Raw genomic sequence first — 16,690 nt, 5'->3', positions numbered from 1 at the left:
GCGGGGGCAGGAGGCGTGGCTGTGAGTGACGGAGCGCCAGGTAGCTGTGTGTGTTCACGGCTCTATGTAATTCAGCGGCGCTCGCTTCTCTTCCCGCGCGCACCCACGATTTTCCCCTGATTTTAAGGGGAAAAAAGTGTGTTATACGCCGATAATTACGGTAATACTTTCTAAGGTTAGTTCTGAACTTTCCTTATGGTAGGAGGTCAACAATGGCAACATATAGGTTTTGCTCAGTACAGGATTATTTTAAGGCCCAAATGCAGGTTGGCGCTTCGCAGCTCAATCAGTGATGCCTCCCACTTTGCACGCTGGCGTGAAGTTGGTGGGCGTGTTACGGCTGTGTCCATATAGGTCCTATTTCTGGGTGGCTTATTCACCTTGGTGGTCTGTCTCTGCCTTTGCTTGGTCTATTATTCACATCACGATGAACCTCTGCTTCAACACTCCAGTTTGGGTAATTTGGCAACTAGTATCCACTATCTTTTGTATCTGGCACACTTACTTTTTATCCTCCTTGGGGTATAGCCCTAAAATTTTCACCAATTTTACTATCTGCCACTTTTACTCATTTCGGCTTCAATCGACACTTTCTTTTATATATTTGTCCTGCTCTAACGGAGTACAGGAGACATTGCACACTGTGTATTAACACATACTATTTTGTATAGAAGGTTTCCCATGATGGGTTTAATACTTATGGCCACGATTAGCTATCTCTAATTCTACTGCCCTCTCTGGATGTGGCTCCTGTTGGGTTCCAATCACTCAGCTCCCGGTAGAGATGCCCTTTGGGTGCTTCCGGTTGCTAGTGCCACATTCAACAAACAGACTTCTTTGTAAGTATCTCAGAAAGTGGGGCTCCTTCAGTTCCAATTTTTATCTTTTATTTTAATTTTTTTTACTTTTTACCCCTTTTTTCCATTATGGTCAGCATAGCTATTCTCTTAATCTATTACAGATACAGGTCACGTGCATGCTCCTGAAGAGTGGATATAACCTCCATGAAACGCGTAAAACTATCATATGCCATGTTCCAATAGATCATGGGTTGCATTAGAGTTCCATCTATTCCTGAATATGTGAATCATGTGTTTATCTATTAACCTTATATGTACTGTTTGCAATCATGTGACAATTTACCTAATTGTACGTTTGTGTGTATATATATATATATATATATATATATATATATATATATATATATATATATATGTATATGAATTATATTTTAATAATATGATTATCATTCAATATACTATTCTTTCAGTCAATAAACTTGACTTTTTGTCCACCTGCATGCTTCATATAAAGTCTCACCTTTTCTTTTTATTCATGTAAATAAGGATGGAGGCAGATGGCCCTACCAGGTTATCGTCTCATATAAAGTCCCAAACCATTCTTTCTCCTCTGCAGGTTGGAAGAACCCAGATCCCCCCCCCCCCAACACCCCTTCATTTTTGGGCTGCCCCCCATTCTGGACATGTGATGTTCTGGGGTTTCCTTTGTTGTGTGAGGGTAGTGCTCAATAATTCAATAATGCAGAGAACAGCAAACAAAGTCATATGGGCACTGTTCCCTGCACCATTCTCCCGGGAACTAGGTGAATGGTGAGCCACTCCCAGGAGAAGTATACTCAAAGCCCTTGGCTCACATGAAGTGAGTTGAATGTTAGAAGAGGTTTGGCAACCATGAGTGGAGGGGGATGTGGAGTGAAGCACTGGAGTATTAAGAGGCTGAGTATATCTTTGAGACTTTGAGGTGGGTTGGTGTTCTTCGTAAAAAAAGAAACAGTGGCACTGGCCTTTAACTACTTTGATGTTGCAGGTAAAGGAAAATGGGGGTATAAGACAAAAATATTTTAAGGAAAAAAGGAATGCCCTTGCTGAATTGGCACACATTCCCACTTCTAATAATACTGGGTGTTTGTATAAAAATAGATGGAGAGTTCATACAGAAAGCAGCCAATCAGATTCAAACTCCCATTTTTAAAGTGTGGTTTATCAAAAAATAATTTGTTATTAAAGGTCCCAGGCCACTTTTTTACATCAATGTACTTTGTAATAAAAATTTTACAAACCCTTCAAGGCATACAGTTGTCGATATCTGTAAAGAATTTTATTACGCTGACAATGCTCAAACAGTTTAAGTGTAGGCAATATTTTTTCATCTGTAGCAATCCTTGCCACTAATTGATGTGCATAGCTCTGTAGCCAGGATTTTTGATACATCATGCACTAAATTTCACAGCCAATGTGATGGATAATTTCTATGGCCTGGTGGCACCACATCAGAAAAGTAGAGCTTGTGGTGCCACCACAGCTCAGGAGGTGTAACCCAGCGGTGACAACAGTGCCTGTTCTTCTGCCCATAAGCGCTGAGTTATAGTATGTGCCAAAGGGAAATATTATGCTAAGTGTTTAGCTGTTAAGCTCTTCTCAGTGCCATGTGGTTATATCACGTTGCCAACTAAAGCCTCTGCAACAATCCCTTCTCTAAACTGCATCTTTTGAAATAGGGAGCAGACTAGCAGGATTGTATCATTTTCCTGCCTTTACACGCACATGAACTTTAATGGCATTCCAGTCTTAGTCAGTAGGGTTCAATATTGAGTTGGCCCACCCTTTGCACCTTTAACAGCTTCAACTCTTCTGGGAAGGCTGTCCACAAGGTTTAGGAGTGTGTCTATGGGAATGCTTGACCATTCTTCCAGAAGTGCATTTGTGAGGTCAGGCACTGATGTGGACGAGAAGGCCTGGCTTGCAGTTTCCGCTCTAATTCATCCCAAAGGTGTTCTATTGGGTTGAGGCCAGTCAAGTTCCTCCACCTCAAACTCGATCATCCATGTCTTTATTGACCTTGTTTGTTCACTGCTGCGCAGTCATGTTGGAACAGGAAGGGGCCATCTCCAAACTGTTCCCACAATGTTGGGAGCATGAAAGTGTCCGAAATGTCTTGGTATGCTGAAACCTTAGAGTTTCCTTCTCTGGAACTAAGAGGTCAAGCCCAACCCCTGAAAAACAACCCCACACCATAATCCTCCCCTCCACAAAATGATTTGCACCAGTGCACAAAGCAAGGTCCATCAAGCGAGTGTTGGGTGGAGGAACTTGAGTGACCTGCACAGAGTCCTAACCTCAACCTAATAGAACACCTTTGTGATGAATTATATTTCATGTGCGTGTAAAGGCAGGTGTTCCAATACTTTTGACAAAACAGTGTAAGTGAAGATTTGTAAAGGTTTATTGAAGGCATAGTATACAATATTTTTATATACAGTAAAACCTTGGTTTGAGAGTAACTTGGTTTGAGAGCGTTTTGCAAGACAAGCAAAATTTTTAAATAAATTTTGACTTGATATACAAGCAATGTCTTGATATGCAAGTAGCGTCATATCACAACTGAGTATAAAAGAGAAGAGAGGAGCCTCTAAGAGTAGCAATATTGTTACATTTAATGAAGGTACAACATTTAGCAACATAATGCTACACTTAGAGGCGCCTCTCTTCTCTTTAATACTCTGTAGCTCCTGCTGGATTTTGAGTCGAATCCCCTTGTGGAGGCTTCCATTTGTGGATGGACATTTTATGGTTACACAACATGGTCACATTGCTAAAATCTTTTTATGTGGACTATAAACTGCAGGACCTATGAATAAATGGTTGTGGACCTAATCATTTGAGTTTCCGTTATTTCTTATGGGGAAATTTGCTTTGATATACAAGTGCTTTGGATTACAAGCATGTTTCTGGAATGAATTATGCTCACAATCCAAGGTTTTACTGTAGTTACATTGGTCCAGCTTGGACCAATGTAGTTATGTATATACCATACCTGGTAGATGCCCCTGGAAGCTGGAAATCACTGAGGATGTGTTTATACCTTTGACGGATGCGGCTTGCAGCAGGGGTCCGGTGAGTCTCTGTTCTCCATTTCAGGGAAGAATCATGGACAAATTTTTGTCTGAATTCGGCCCTGAGATGGAGCCAATGACACACAGCACTCTTGTGCAAGCCTCTCCGCAGCCTCAACAGAGATATGTGAACCGGCTCCATAGAGAGTCCCTGAGTCTCTGCCTCGTGGCTTCAGCTGACACATGGTGTCCGCTGCTGAAATCCAAGGCTCCCACGTTCCTACACTGTTCACCTGACAAGTCTAAAGCTTCACACTATACAATTTTCTGTAGATTTGTTTCTTCAGATTTACCAAAACCATATAATATGATGTCAAACCATAAGAGTTTCAATTTGTATGCAATCAGGCAGGCCCTTGCGCTACATGGTTTTGGTAAATCTAAAGGAAATCAGACAACAAAAGTTGTATAGTGTGTATGGCAGGGTTTCCCAACCAGGGTTCCATGGAACCTTGGGGTTCCTTTAGAAGTTGCTAGGGGTTCCTTGAGAAATTAGCAATTTCTGCCTCTCAGATAAGTTCCCACTGACACCATAAATTGTTTTAGATATCTGTAAGGGGGGAATTCTTCCCAATGACCAAAAACATAAGGAGTATTCTTTCCACTGACCATCACTTGAATCCATCATGACTTGAAGACATAGTAATTTTTAGCAGGGGTTCCTTGAAAATTATTTTAAGGGTTCCTCTGTTTAGAAAAGGTAGAGAAAGGTTGCTGTATGGGGTCTTACTGAGCACCATGTGAATGCATTTATTATTTTATTTTTTTGGAACGTGTTAAATAAACGATACTGCACTAGAAGTGGCTTGGCACTCCCCGCCCCTATATACAGTACATAGATACACTGCCCAAACTGGACCAATGCACCTATGTAAAAATATACCATGCCTGGAATTCATCTTTAATGCATATCCTGGGGAGTTTTCTACATCATTTTTCTGGTGTCTTGACTTCTGCTTCTTCTGATTCTTACATTAAACTGCAGGAATTCCGTACCATTAAGCTAAATAAGAATTTGGAAATAAAAACGATATGTTAAAACTTAATGTGTCCTAAGCTGTGCACAAAAGGACGCCCTCTCCCTCCTCATGCTTTATTTTTACCTCTTATTTTCACAGCATGGGATAGTAGGAAATAAAGAATTCCTCTCAGCATTGAAATATTTTAGCAAAAACAACATTGAATGTGTTATTTACTAAAAAGATTTAAAAATTCCAATTCAGCATAAAGGTTGGATGGCAATAACAAGGGTGCAGCCAGCTCTCATTCATAAGCAATAAAACAAGGGTACAATCCGAGAAAGAGAAACAAATAGAACAAAAACTGGTAGGGTTGGTGCAGTAAGCAATGCTCAGAACACTGGCAGTGGGATTGTGTAATATCTCCTGGTGTATATAAAAGTTAAGTGCTAGGTATACAACTAAATTAATAGTTGAAATACATATATGGGAATTGTCTCACCTGTTAAAGTATTTGTATTTCTGTTCAGTCTGTTTAGTCTTGGGTGTTCATTGCCAGACAGCATAGCAAAGTCAGTGACATCCCTTTTCTCCACTGTAATTAAACAATACAGCTTGGTAAACAGCTTTACCCCACGATTGGACAACGAAGGAGCATAAGCACAATGCTGAGGTCATTTCATGTGCTCTCTCCTCCTGTCAACAAGCTTCCAGTGCTAGACTGGCAACCCTATACAGTGCAGCAAATCCTAACTGGATATGGCAATGCAAAGAATTACAGAAGACTACAATACAGGGTAAGGTGTGGTTAACAAATAAATGTATGGCATGTAATAAATAATTGCAATCATTTTTTAATGAAAATAAAACCCAGTTAAATAGGGTCAATAGATAATCTTTATCCTATAACTTATAACTTTGAGTTATTGATCCCTAAAGCAGATCTCCACTTTTGCAGTCAAATTTGAGAAGACGCCACTATAGGTTTGTGAATCTAAGCAGACTTTAGGGTCTCCGCTTCAGCGTCTATGTCAGTGATGGCGAACCTTGGCACCCCAGATGTTTTGGAACTACATTTCCCATGATGCTCATGCACTCTGCAGTGCAGTTGAGCATCATGAGAAATGTAGTTCCAAAACATCTGGGGTGCCAATGTTCGCCATCACTGGTCTATGTTCTCCATTCAGCGTAGTCCACTTAGGGTGCAGGTCAGGCTAGGAGACTGTCCTGAAACATGAAAAAGACAGAAGGTGCGTAGGCTTAGCGCGTTATCCCCAAACAAAGGCTTTATCAGTATACAAAGATAGGTAATATACTCACAAAAAAAAAAGACTTGAATAAAAACACATCTTAATATTCCTCCACTTGGGTCCATAAAACTGTCCACATCACATGGGACTGTCCCTGTAGAGGCAAAGGCTAACGCGTTTCGAGAAATTCCTCTTCTTCAGAGCTTATGTTTGTGAACCTAAGCCGACTTTAGGGTCTCCGCTTCAGCGTCTATGTTCCCCATTTGGAGTATTACACTTAGGTTGCAGGTCAGGCTAGGACTCCGCCCTGACTCCATGTAATCCGCAGAACAAGGAGAGAAAAAAATTTCAGCCCCTGCACACCATACAAGTCTGGCATGTAATAGGTAATAACAGCCCCAGCCTAACTCTATCTACGCCACACACCTGACATGTTTCGCCCCACCCACGGGGCTTAGTGGGATTTTTTTTCTCTCCTTGTTCTGTGGGCTGCTATATGTTTGTTATGTGTTCCCATTTACACAGCATGCCTACCTTTTTTTAAAAATTGTTCTGACCTTTTAAGCCTAGTACACATGGGCGAAGTGTTGGGCAACATCTCCTGGATCAATAAAAACCAGCCGACATTCGGCCTCTGTGTATGGCAACCAGTCCGAAAGAAGCCAGATCAGTGGAGTGTTCAGGCGGGGGGCTGCCCCCTGTCAGAACACAAAGAACAGCAGGGGAGATCGCTGCACTAACATCTGATCATTAGTACTGTGGTTTCCGATCAGAGCTGTCAGGTTTGTATGTGTACCAGGCTTTAGAGATTCTCAGGAGGAGGTGTCATGGCTGACTGCAAGGCTTTTTGAACAATGTTAGTGTGAGTCAGTCCCAAGTCTGTCCTCATTAACATACAATGCAGGAAGCCCAGCCTCTACATTTGCAAGGTTTCATCAGCTCTTTTAAACACAGAGCAGAGTCTAAAAATGTACTTTCTATATAAATGGCATTAGGACTGACTCATGAAAACTGGAGTAAAAGAGGAGCTGCTGCTTATATCAACCAACAAGGACCCATCTGTAAAATGAAAACAAGATCAGTCATCAAAACTCAAGCAATGAGGAACGGAAGACCATAAGAACCTATTAGTTTTCAAATCATGCTATGAAAAAATAAAATAATTCAACTCTTGATTCAGTTTTCCCTCCAACTATCATGCGAGCCCTTTGTTAAAAGTGAAGCTAAAAAAAGACAACTAGGCAGTCACCAAAACAGTAAGTACTTTCTTTATTAAAACCTTTTTTGTGTGATTAAAGAGCCACCTGAACCCAGCTGTGTATCTAAATCAAAGTTAAAGAAAAGTCCAAAATTCATGGAAAAAAAAAATTCATACTCACCTAGAAATACACCAAGGGGTAGTCCCCTGCAACTACCCCAAGAACTGAGTGATCAAAGACTACTGATCACTCAGTTCTCGGTCTTCAGTGAGCAGAGAGTCAGTGACTGACAGTCAAGACTCTGCTTTGCCCCTCTAGCGCCTGGCTGAGGGGGGGGGGGGGGCAGAAATAGCTGGGGAGGGTTCTCAGCAGCACCCTGAGAGTCTGAACCAGATGCAGGTCCAGGCATCTGGGTGGATCCCGACATTAAAGTAGGGATCTCTCCAGAGTTTAGACTGGCTGAGTGACATCAGCTGACAGTGGGTTTTAGCCCTATGTCGGATGAATACGGGCCACAGGAATGCAGAAACAAGGGCACTCCTTTGATTCCCAGGAAAAGTAGGGCCAAAAGAGCTTTGGCCCTCTTTCTCCTTTAAGCCCCACCATCCAAAGCCCTCTAATAACTGAAAATCAAAGCTGACCATTTTGAAAAGGCTACTAAAGGCTCTCCTAGTCCTTACAAACAATGTGCATAATTCACAGTCTGTGATAGCATTGGTCCTAAATAATATACTAATTCAGTAAAGGTCGATTCTCCTTCCAGTTCTCCATATCAGCCCCAATAAATAGGGAGTTTTCCTCAAAATTGCATAATTATGGTAACTTCTGTAGTCGAGTTTGGTTTTCATATCCATCATCATTTTTAACCATAGAGGTGTGTAGCCATTATTACCCCAGAGATATATATGCTTTTAGATTCCTTAATTACTAATTTATATACCTCATTGGTCTCCAAACTGTGGCCCGGGGGCCAGGTGCAGCCCTTTGCTTGCCATTATCTGGCCCTTGGGGCATATTCCCCCTATTGATATGAGACCCCTAATGCCAACGGACATTAACAATGGGGAGGCATTTCCCTCATTGACACCAACAATAGGGCATTATTCTTCCCCCTAGTACCAAATGTGGCAATGTTCACTCCAACTGATGCCAGGAAAATTTCCACTCTTGCTGGCCACAGTCCGGTCCCCTAAATTCCGAAAGGACGATAAACTGTCTCTTTGTTTAGAAAGTTTTGGAGACCCCTGATCTAAACTCTATTTCTGCCAGTAAACTGTTCAACGTGAGACTTTTTATTGCCGTTGAGGGTCTTCCAGGATAATGCTAAATGTCGAGAGCTGAACTTTAATTATTATCAAGTATTTGCAGTCACTGCAAGGTGTCCACCAGCTAGGTGCATCATTAGCATGTAGCTTTTACTTCACTTTAACTGCTAGAATCCCCACCACTCAAGCCCTACTCTTGCTTAAACAACAATGCAGGCCAGGACTTGACTCAATCAAATCAAGTCTTGTGTATGAATTTTGTTTAGTGCAAACAGCATGCTGGTTAGAGCAGTCCTATAAAGGATGGGAGGAGATAGCAAGCCATCAAGTAAAAGGCAGTAAATGGCAAAATGCCTTCAGCTTTCTGGTGATTGCACACATTGCATACGCTGGGTGGACAGACAGTTTTTAACCCTTGAGCACCATATCCTACTGATTTGCGGCCTGTCAGAAGTGTAGCATTGTGCGTTTACATAGGTGGCTGATGGCAGAAGATTGTACTGACAAGAGGACAATCAGTCAGACAGTTCATGGCATCCATCACATCTACAGCTTCCTCCTATCACATGGCCGCTGGGCTGTGAAATGATGGAGAAACATCTCAGCAGAGGAAGCATTGGAGCAGACCCTCCAGATCTATTTGCTGCCACACAACAGGGGAGTGACTTTACTGGAATGGATGACAGCAGGACATACGGTGTCCTACTTTACACCAGGTGGTCACCTCTATATTGTTTATTATTTGCTGAAGAATTCTGGGTAGCTTTTGTGACATCCAGGGTGAAGGGGTGGAGGATTTGTGAAAAACAGTTGCTAAGGAAAACTTAAGTGGCTCTCCATCCAAAAGTGTTTAGGAGAAGGGTTAGATCTTCTATTAGGTTTTAGGCATCACTGCTGTCTATGTCCTGGTTGGGTTATCAGAGAGATTTTGTTGGCCAATGAGAAACTTTCACTTAACAGGAAAGGAGATGCACACTAGATTAAAGTGATTATAAAGTCTCATTTATTTATTTTAAAAATAACAAAACATGTTATACTTACAGTACCTCCTCTGTATAACGGTTTTGCACAGAGCAGCCCAGATCCTCCTCTTCTCAGGTCCCTCTTCACTGCTCCTGGCCCCTCCCTCCTGCCAAATGCCCCCACAGCAAGCAGCTTGCTATGGGGGCACCCAAGCCAAGCCAATGGCGCCACTGCTGTGTTTCAGCCAATCAGGAGGAGAGTCCTGGATGGCTAAGACACTCGTGGACATCGCTGGACAGGGCTGGGGCTCAGGTAAGTAATTAGGGGGTGCTGGGGAGGCTGCTACACACAGGTTTTTTTTTTCATCCTAATGCACAAAATGCTTTAAGATAAAAAAAAAAAACTTCTGCCTTTACAACTCTTTTAAAGGAGTTGTAAAGTCTCATAATTTTTCACCTTGATATATTCTATGCATTAAGGTGAAACACCTTCTGCGCTGCAGCACCCCCCCAGAGCCCTCCTTTTTCTTACCTGAACCCTATCTTTCCAGAGACGAGCATAAGCCCAGCAGCTCCAGACGCTGTCTCGGGTCCTCATTGGATAGACTGATAGCAGCGGGAGCCAAGTCCTGCTGTCTGTGTCAATGGACGCAGCAGCAGGATGTGGGAGCCTGCCCGCACGGGTGCCCCCATGGAAAGCGGCTCTCCACGGGAGCACCCAATGAAGAGGAGGGGCCAGGGGTGCTGCTGGGGGACCTCAGAAGAAGAGGATCAGGGCTGCTCTGTGCAAAACCCTTGCACAGAGCAGGTAAGTATAACATGTTTGTTATTTTAAAAAAAACAAACCTTTACAATCACTTTAAGATAAGGTTTCCCTTGACTGCCTATCCAAGTGACACCAGGAACATCGGTTTAAGTTACAAATCCCTAAGGGCATTTTTCATATATTCCTACAAAGGACGCACTATGACAGTGACAGTGTTACTAGAATCTACAGAAAATACACAATCATTCCAACACCGTTCAAAACAAAGAAAGTTCTGCCTGGAGTTCCACTTAAAATGGTTGTAAACCTCACACATGAAATATGAACAAATCATATCCCTCTATATTGTTTACTTGTCTCAAATAAGAGCACTAAAGCGGAGTTCCACCCACTTTTACAACTTCATCTTAAAGGAATGACAACCCCTCCACCACTTGATTTTGGATATTTTTTTTTTTCCTTATCTTTTATGAAGTACCTTGTGTACTTCCGCCCCAGCCTCGCCGCGGCCCGGTGCGTCACGTCCTCTTCTCCCCCGCTGCCTTATGGAACCCTTGTGTGTGGAAGCGCCGCGCGACTTGCGCATGCGCAGTAGGAAACAGGCAGTGAAGCCTGAAGGCTCCACTGCTGGTCTCCCTTAGTTGGAATGGCGGCGCCTGCACCCGATCCGATGGACGGATCGGCCTGGGGGGGGGGGGGGCGACATCGCAGGCTCCCTGGACAGGTAAGTGTCCTTATTAAAAGTCAGCAGCTGCAGTGTTTGTAATTGCTGACTTTAAAAAAAAAAAAAATTGCAGCTGGAAATCCGCTTTAAAGCGACTGTAAGGGTTAGTTTTTTTTTTTTTTTAAATAACAAACATGTCATACTTACCTCCACTGTGCAGCTTGTTTTGAGTGGCCCCAAACCTTGGCGGCTCTCGCGGCTCCTCCCCGCATCAGATAGCCCCCTAGGAGAAGCGCTCTCCCGAGGGGATTACCTTGCATCCATAGTTGCTGAATGCTGGACTCGGCCCCGCCCCCATGTCATTTGATTTGATTGACAGCAGTGGGAGCCAATGGCTGCGCTATCAATCTATTCAATCAAGAGTCGGGACCTCGTAGAGAAGAAGAGGGCATCACCGCTAACAGAATTACGGGGCTCAGGTAAGTAAAATGGGGGCTGGGTGGCGGTCACCGCCAGGTGTTTTTTCACCTTAATGCATAGGATGCATTAGGGTGAAAAAACATGAGGGTTTACAACCTCTTTAAGTGTAGTTTCTGTCTGCTGCCCCATCCCTCTGCTATCAGCATGAATCACTTCTGATAAGTTTTCTCCAACACACAGCCTGTGATTGACAGCCTTAACTCTGTTCCTAGGTGTTGTGTAAAGAGGGATGTGTCTCTTCCCTCCAATCAGCTCTCAGAGCTCTCCTCAATACAGAGTGTCATTTCAGCTCGCTCCCCCCTTTTTTTTTTTCTGAAAGCTCAGACCGGCTTTATAAATTATGGACTTTGAACAGATGTAGAGAAGAGAAGAGTGTTCCAACTCTGTATCACCCAGTCGGTATATGGGACGGTTTACAACCACTTTAACAGAGCTTCCATCTGTGTACAGAATGCCTCCAGGTCGCCATATTGTATTGAATTTTACAGAAAATGACAGCGCTGCAGATTGAAAAGGAAAGGTCATTTTTAATAACATCCAATTACAATATGACTTGTGTCACAATTATACATACACTATGCTCCTTTTTTTTTTCCCCACGAAAGTAGAGTTACCCTTTAAATTTAACAATGTATACATTAAGAACAATGTAAAGGTTGACCTAAAACTATTAGTTTCTCTATAAATGCCATGTTAGCAGTAGTATTACAGGAAAGACTGAAGACTAAGGTAGACAGAACAGTCAAAGGGCCCCAGGAGACAGAGAAAGCCAGACAACAAACACTACCTTCCATCCATCACAATTTTCTAGCAGACTACATTCACTTATATTTTATTCTCAGCGGTAGATATCCCAAGTTATAGCACCACACACACGTTCACCTTTGAAGTTACAATCGTTATTTAAAGTAAACCCGTTCTCTGCACTGACTTGCTAAAATAACACATAGACTGCACAGCGGTCACCTGCAGCTATGTGCGCCGCTCTCACCACGCCGTCTGTACTGCTATGCAAATAGGAGTTTTCAGAAAGGTGGTTTTTGCGTAGGAATTTTTTTTCGGGGGTATCACACAGCACATTTGGAGGTAGAGAAGCTCTGTGAGTAGAAATAGGTACCTTACACCTTGTCCCTACTGTACAGTGCATGCCTACGTTCCATCTTCAGAAAAGCGTTATCAGTTATAGCAGGGGTAGGCAACCGTTTGAGCCCAGTGTGTCGAAAAATGTTTTCAGCGTGCCGATTTTATAACAAAAAAAATTCAACTTCACACTCTCAATGACGAAAAGGATTTTTTAGAAAGTAAATGCTGTAAACTACTTGAGTAGTAGTGAGAAATTAAAATCCTGCACTCTCTTGCCTCAGATCACTGTACCCCCTGCACATCTGCCCCACCACTGTACCCCCCTGCACATCTGCCCCACCACTGTACCCCCCTGCACATCTGCCCCACCACTGTACCCCCCTGCACATCTGCCCCACCACTGTACCCCCCTTCACATCTGCCCCACCACTGTACCCCCCTTCACATCTGCCCCACCACTGTACCCCCCTTCACATCTGCCCCACCACTGTACCCCCCTGCACATCAGCCCCACCACTGTACCCCCCTGCACATCAGCCCCACCACTGTACCCCCCTGCACATCTGCCCCACCACTGTACCCCCCCGCACGTCAGCCCCACCACTGTACCCCCCCGCACGTCAGCCCCACCACTGTACCCCCCCGCACGTCAGCCCCACCACTGTACCCCCCTCCACGTCAGCCCCACCACTGTACCCCCCTGCACGTCAGCCCCACCACTGTACCCCCCTCCACGTCAGCCCCACCACTGTACCCCCCTGCACGTCAGCCCCACCACTGTACCCACCTGCACGTCAGCCCCACCACTGTACCCCCCTGCACATCTGCCCCACCACTGTACCCCCCTTCACGTCAGCCCCACCACTGTACCCACCTGCACGTCAGCCCCACCACTGTACCCCCCTGCACGTCAGCCCCACCACTGTACCCCCCTGCACATCTGCCCCACCACTGTACCCCCCCGCACATCTGCCCCACCACTGTACCCCCCCGCACATCAGCCCCACCACTGTACCCCCCCGCACATCAGCCCCACCACTGTACCCCCCCGCACATCAGCCCCACCACTGTACCCCCCCGCACATCTGCCCCACCACTGTACCCCCCCGCACATCTGCCCCACCACTGTACCCCCCCGCACATCAGCCCCACCACTGTACCCCCTGGACATCTGCCCCACCATTGTACCCCCTGCACATCAGCCCCACCACTGTACCCCCCTGCACATCAGCCCCACCACTGTACCCCCCTGCACATCAGCCCCACCACTGTACCCCCCTGCACATCAACCCCACCACTGTATCCCCCCGCACATCTGCCCTACCACTGTACCCCCCTGCACATCAACCCCACCACTGTATCCCCCTGCACATCTGCCCCACCACTGTATCCCCCTTCACATCAGCCCCACCACTGTACTCCCCTGCACATCTGCCCCACCACTGTATCCCCCTGCACATCTGCCCCACCACTGTATCCCCCTGCACATCTGCCCCACCACTGTATCCCCCTGCACATCAACCCCACCACTGTATCCCCCTGCACATCAGCCCCACCACTGTACCCCCCTGCACATCAGCCCCACCACTGTACCCCCCTGCACATCAGCCCCACCACTGTACCCCCCTGCACATCAGCCCCACCACTGTACCCCCCTTCACATCAACCCCACCACTGTATCCCCCTGCACATCTGCCCCACCACTGTATCCCCCTGCACATCTGCCCCACCACTGTATCCCCCTGCACATCTGCCCCACCACTGTATCCCCCTGCACATCTGCCCCACCACTGTATCCCCCTGCACATCTGCCCCACCACTGTATCCCCCTGCACATCTGCCCCACCACTGTACCCCCCTGCACATCTGCCCCACCACTGTACCCCCCTGCACATCTGCCCCACCACTGTACCCCCCTGCACATCTGCCCCACCACTGTACCCCCCTGCACATCTGCCCCACCACTGTACCCCCCTGCACATCAGCCCCACCACTGTACCCCCCTGCACATCTGCCCCACCACTGTACCCCCCTGCACATCTGCCCCACCACTGTACCCCCCTGCACATCTGCCCCACCACTGTACCCCCTGCACATCTGCCCCACCACTGTACCCCCTGCACATCTGCCCCACCACTGTACCCCCTGCACATCTGCCCCACCACTGTACCCCCCTGCACATCAGCCCCACCACTGTACCCCCCTGCACATCAGCCCCACCACTGTACCCCCCTGCACATCAGCCCCACCACTGTACCCCCCTGCACATCAACCCCACCACTGTATCCCCCTGCACATCTGCCCTACCACTGTACCCCCCTGCACATCAACCCCACCACTGTATCCCCCTGCACATCTGCCCTACCACTGTACCCCCCTGCACATCAACCCCACCACTGTATCCCCCTGCACATCTGCCCTACCACTGTACCCCCCTGCACATCAACCCCACCACTGTATCCCTCTGCACATCTGCCCCACCACTGTACCCCCCTCCACATCAACCCCACCACTGTAACCCCCTGGGCATCTGTCCCACCACTGTGACCCCCTGCTCATCTGCCCCACCACTGTGACCCCCTGCTCATCTGCCCCACCACTGTGACCCCCTGCTCATCTGCCCCACCACTGTACCTCCCTGAACATCTGCTCCACCATCATACCCCCATGCTTTTCTGTCTCACACTGAACCATCTTCTCATCTGTCCTAACACTGAGCTTATCTGCTCATCTGCCGCACCACTCTAACCCCCTTTCCCATCTGCCCCACCACTGTACCTCCTGCACATCTGTCCCACCACTGTTCCCCCTGCTCATGTGTTCCACCGATGTACCTCCTTTCTCCTCTGCACATCTGCCCCACCGCTGTAACCCCCTACTCATCTCTCCCACCAATGTACCTCCTTTCTCCTCTGCCCTGCCACTGTACCCCCTGTACATCTGCCCCACCTCTGTACCCCATTCAAATCCTTATGTTTGCCCATCAATATATCCCACCCATCGTCAGATGTCATTGTACTGAGATAATCTGTGTTATTCACTTTACCTGTTAGAGGCCATAATGTTACGGATGATGGGTGTATAGCAAGGTTTTACTAAAGTGCTGTTTACTGAAATGGAGGGAACAAACAGAATAAAGCAGCAACAGAAAGAAGAGGCACGATGGCAAAGAAACTTGCAATGGGTTGTCACAGAAACTTTTCCCCTTCCAAAAATCTTCACCAATGGTGTGATAATGTAAGATGATTAGGGCACACTGCGGAGAGGATAAATGGGAGCTAAGGCTTCCCGTTCATGGGCAACCATGCACATCCATGTAACTGGCAAAAAGCAGTTATGCTCCGGTGCTGCGGCCAAGATGAGAGGTGCAAGAACCGAAAATGGGAGCCAACAGCAGATGCTTTACTAATGAGCCTTTCTGTTCACAGTGGCAGTGAACATAACGGGCCACAGCTGGACTCTCTGGACAACAATCAGGGAGGAACAATGGGACAGACAGCTCCCCTTATGGGATGTAAATCAGTAGCACAGCTATTTATCCCCAATGTCCTCTTATTGCCCTAGATATCCTAGCAGTAACTGTCTTAACCACTTCAGCCCCGAAAGGATTTGCCCCCTTTATGACCAGGCCATTTTTTGCGATACAACACTACTGCGTTGCTTTAACGTGATACACTGTACCCAAACAAAGTTTATGTCCTTTTTTTCCCCCACAAATATAGATTTCTTTTGGTGGTATTTGATCACCTCTGCGGTTTTTATTTTTTGCGTTATAAACAAAAAAAGAGTGACAATTAAAAAGAAAAAAAAGTTTTTTTTTACTTTCTGCTATAATACCTATCGAATATACTCGAGTATAAGCCGAGTTTTTCAGCACATTTTTTAGGCTGAAAAATCCCCCCTCGGCTTATACTCAAGTGAGGGTCTCGAGTGAGGGTGCAGCCTCATTTTGCCCATCTGCAGCTGTACCTTTGATAACTAAAACAGCGGGTGCCTCCCACTGTGTCATGCAGTCTGTTCGGCGGCCGTCCACTGTAACAAAGTCCCGTCTCCTCCTTGTCCGTGATGGACAAAACACTGATACAATGCTGGTAAATGATGCAGATGGGCACAATGAGGCTGCAGATGGGCACAGTGAGGCTGCAGATG

General features: G+C 46.1%; 1 protein-coding gene across 5 annotated transcripts in view; it reads right to left on the bottom strand.

Annotated features, from left to right (window-relative positions):
- CADM3 (cell adhesion molecule 3) overlaps positions 1-16,690 on the bottom strand; it is a 642,752-nt gene that overhangs the window by 411,946 nt on the left and 214,116 nt on the right. For 3 of the 5 annotated variants that reach the window (XM_073608727.1, XM_073608723.1, XM_073608724.1), the window contains exon 2: positions 5,375-5,467. The exons of the other annotated variants lie outside the window; for them this stretch is intronic. In XM_073608727.1, the coding sequence (XP_073464828.1) occupies positions 5,375-5,467 (93 nt within the window). The remainder of the gene's footprint in view (positions 1-5,374; positions 5,468-16,690) is intronic. 5 annotated transcript variants of the gene reach the window in all.

Source organism: Aquarana catesbeiana, linkage group LG13, assembly GCF_042186555.1.
Source record: "Aquarana catesbeiana isolate 2022-GZ linkage group LG13, ASM4218655v1, whole genome shotgun sequence".
NCBI lineage: Eukaryota > Metazoa > Chordata > Amphibia > Anura > Ranidae > Aquarana > Aquarana catesbeiana.
The sequence above is the reverse complement of the archived record's forward strand: the minus strand, read 5'-3'. Positions and strand labels throughout refer to the sequence as shown.